The sequence below is a fragment of the Hesperophylax consimilis genome, chromosome 7 (assembly GCF_061612785.1).
Source record: "Hesperophylax consimilis isolate HC1 chromosome 7, BYU_Hcon_1.0, whole genome shotgun sequence".
In the NCBI taxonomy this organism is placed as follows: Eukaryota; Metazoa; Arthropoda; class Insecta; order Trichoptera; family Limnephilidae; genus Hesperophylax; species Hesperophylax consimilis.
In genome coordinates this window covers 29,404,211-29,408,115 of record NC_142842.1, presented here as the reverse complement: position 1 = coordinate 29,408,115, position 3,905 = coordinate 29,404,211, and the positions used below count along the sequence as shown (strand labels likewise).

The window sequence follows — 3,905 nt, the reverse complement described above, 5'->3', positions numbered from 1 at the left end:
GGGAATTATTCGATCTGATGCCCGCGCTATTGACATGGCGGGAGTGTTAAATGTTACTCGCGGGCTTATCATTGAGATAACAAATATCAAAACATATTTTATTTTATCGACTTCAACGTGACTCAGCAAAGTGGCAATTCAATGCTCTTTTAAAAGGTGATATAGGTAGTCATGAAAAGTGATGAAATAAAAAACAGGTTAAATAAGTAACAGAGGTTAGTTTTTTTCATCGCTTTATATATTGAGTTATCGTGTAACCGACTTCAACACGATCACAGAATTGTGGAATAATCCTTATTTTTTTAAAGTCTAAATGAAACACGTTGTATTTAAGTTTTACATCTGTGTGAGTATTGTAATGAATTCAACCATTGATAGACCTATTAATACCTTCGATGTATGTGAGAGAGATGGAAGACAGACCGGCGAATGCGCGGACGGGTGATTGGTAATGGGAATTAACCGTGTGTTTTGGATTGAAATGGATTGATAATAAATTGTTATTTACCTTAATTAACAAACATTTTCTTATTTCCGTAATTTGCAAGCGTTTTCCCCCTTTCCATTATATATCTTAACAAGCGTTTTCTTGTTAATTATTAAATCAATTGTCTGTTCATAAAACACATCGACGCTGCTGACAAGTATTGCACACAGTGACGACCCGTGACTTTTAAATCGGGGGTTTAGGATCACAGGGGCGTATCTAAAAAACATAATTTTTAGATTAACGCTAATAAAAATTGGAATTTTCATTTGCCCAAATATCTCTTAAACGGCTGTATTGTACGCAATAAAGCTTCGTGTCACTAATAATTGTGATTATGGCATTATCGAAACCAAGCTTAACTAAAAACACCAGTGTTTTTAGTAAGGCCCCTGTGATAAGCCTCCAAAATGTGCTAGAAAACTACATTGAAAAGTGTAAAACCTTTGACTGACTGTACTTATTGTAACTGCAAATATTATAGTGATTGCATCCATCACTCTGACACTGCTGAAATTAAACAAGAACAGAGTATTTTTTATGTAGAGTTGCTTGTGTTGCTACCTGGATTCATATTGAAGAAATACTATCTCAATTTGCCCTTCTGGTAAACTGCATAATAAGATGAAACAATATAATAAATGGAACCACCTGGAGGTCATAAAACTAAATCATTAGTCGTGCAAAGGCGAAGTGATTTATTGGTCCTTTCACAAAGATTAAAACATTATATACCTTCACATTTATACTAAGAAATTATAATCTTTTTCGTTTTCCTGTGCATAATATTGTTATTTTGTTACTATGTGCAGTAAACATACTGTAACTTAGGATGAACAGGGTTCTAACTTCAATTTTGTTCTGGGACATAAGGTATCAAAGTTTGAAAGGACGATTTCTCATTGTCTATAAACCGATTTCTGATTTTGTGGTTGAATCTTGTCTAAAGTATTTCAGATTAACATATTTTAAAGGAAAATATTCAAATAGGACGTATTACCATTTCAGAACACACCTAAACGTGCATAACATACGCAACCATATGCACCCAACTAGGGCACAATCATTCACCCATAAAGTTATTACTACATTCCCCTAACGCCATATAGAATATAGTTCTTACTACATTCCCCTAACGCTATATAGAATATAATTCTTACTACATTCCCCTAACGCCATATAGAATATAGTCCTTACTACATTCCCCTAACGCCATATAGAGCATAGTTCTTACTACATTCCCTCAAGGCCATATAGAATATAGTTCTTACTACATTCCCCTAACGCCATATAGAATATAGATCTTACTACATTCCCCTAACGCAATATATAATATAGTTCTTACTGCATTCCCATAACGCCATATAGAATATATTTCTTACTCCATTCCCATAACGCCATATATAATATATTTCTTACTACATTCCCCTAACGCCATATAGAATATAGATCTTACTACATTTTTCTAACGCCATATATAATATAGTTCTTACTGCATTCCCATAACGCCATATATAATATAGTTCTTACTCCATCCCCATAACGCCATATAGAATATATTTCTTACTACATTCCCCTAACGCCATATAGAATATAGTTCTTACTACATATTTATTAAAATAATTCCCTTTATGTTAAACTAAAATAGTTTGCCAAAGATTGAACCTCAAAATCAGAAACCTTTTAATAGATTATGGGAATTCTTCTTTGTGAACTTTGACATATCAGAACACGGTAAGGCGAAGTTTGAAACCTATTCAACCAAAGTGACAAACTAAAATGCGTCTCGTAACATTGATCATCTGTCAATTTCCAAATGGTGATTTCAAAGGGTTCAAGGTGAAGTTAGAAACTCATAAAATAAATGGAAATTTTTAAAGCTTGATGTTAGAACTTCGTCATACAAGCATCTCCGAAAATACAACAAGGGATGACGATGAAAAATATTTTGGTTCACAATCGAGCAAAAAAAAAGGTGATTTTGATGTCAAATGTACATTAGAACTTAGAACCTTGTCCAACCAAGATGACGGTTATTTCAAGGAGCAAATAGCTTATAAATCATGTGTATGTTGCATAGGCTCATGAATGTGTATTATAGTGCCTCTTGTTAAACGCTCGTGAGATATTCGTCATTCGATCAAAGAGGGTGGTACAGAGTAGAAAAACTACGGAACTTTTTTTAAATTTACAAAATTCCTGTTCAGAGCCATGAGTTCAGAAAAACGTTGTATTTCCATGGATAATTTGAATCCAAACCTTAAAAGCATGGAATATGCAGTTTTAGGTCCGTTGACTATCAGGGCGAAAGAAATTGAGAAGGAATTATCATTGCGTAATGTTAGTAAACTGTGAAATATTATATAAATTTGTGAAAAAAAAAACTTGTTGCCTAATATGTATAAAATTTTGAAATCTTCAAATTTTCTTAATTCATGCTAAAACTATATTTATTTTATTAACGTGCAATATTCATACCAGAAGACTTCACTTACATAGTTAATATTGTAGGTCAAACAAATTTTGGTTAATTAAAAATATAAATATTTTAACTTTTAGGGAAAAATAAAGCCATTTAATGAAGTGATTAAGACATCAATTGGAGACGGTCACGCGATGGGACAAATGCCCATGACTTTCATCAGACAGGTATTTTATAAATTATAATAATATTAAAATAAATCCTTTTAAATGAGACAACTATGCTTCAATTCAATTATTAATACAACCCAACCACAAATTGGAAACTTTTAAGAATTATCTATAATGAATATTGGATTCTTCTTTAATGTCGTATTTCCGGTATTATCTTGTAGGTACGCTTTATGGCCTTGGGGTGTTTAATATTGAAACATTTTGGTGATTATTCCACACTCCAGTTCCTACCTAAATTGAATTTCACTTGTTTTGGTTCCATTCCTAAAAGTCTTACTTGGTAGAAAGCAAGAAAGAGAATTATAAAAAAGAAGAACAACGAAATTGAAATTTTGTTTTATGTTCGGATATTCTTTGAAAGTGCTTGTTATCTTCGCTTCTAATGACAATTAATATCGTGAAAATTCCGTAAACGAGTGTAAATTATCATCCCCAAGTTAAATACATGAAATATTGTCAAAAAAAACAGTTCGTGTTGAGGAACGGTGCTTATTAGATGTACATTAGATTTTACAGAAACCACCAGAACTTCCAAATGAAACAAAAATCATTTGCAAGGTACCTACCTATAGGCTTCTTTTTCCCTATTCCTAATTTACCTTTTGATAAATAAACACTACCGTTTGATTCTTTCTTTCTCGTTAAAAATACAGTACATTCGTCAAGTCCCTATCCTAAAATCACATATTTTTTGGTTGTCCTTTTCCAAACAAATTCCTACCATATTTTTTGTCAAACTTTTTCTAAAATTGCACTTTCCCCT

The 3,905-nt window shown here is 32.3% G+C and overlaps 1 protein-coding gene across 2 annotated transcripts in view; it reads left to right on the top strand.

Annotated features, from left to right (window-relative positions):
- LOC149422612 (alanine aminotransferase 1-like) overlaps positions 1 to 3,905 on the top strand; it is a 95,815-nt gene that overhangs the window by 77,797 nt on the left and 14,113 nt on the right. The window contains exons 1-2 of one of the 2 annotated variants that reach the window (XM_089633404.1): positions 2,589 to 2,827; positions 3,047 to 3,136. The exons of the other annotated variant lie outside the window; for it this stretch is intronic. Coding sequence (XP_089489530.1) covers positions 2,699 to 2,827; positions 3,047 to 3,136 — 219 coding nt within the window. The 5' untranslated portion in view covers positions 2,589 to 2,698. Of the gene's footprint in view, positions 1 to 2,588; positions 2,828 to 3,046; positions 3,137 to 3,905 lie in introns of those variants that run through there. 2 annotated transcript variants of the gene reach the window in all.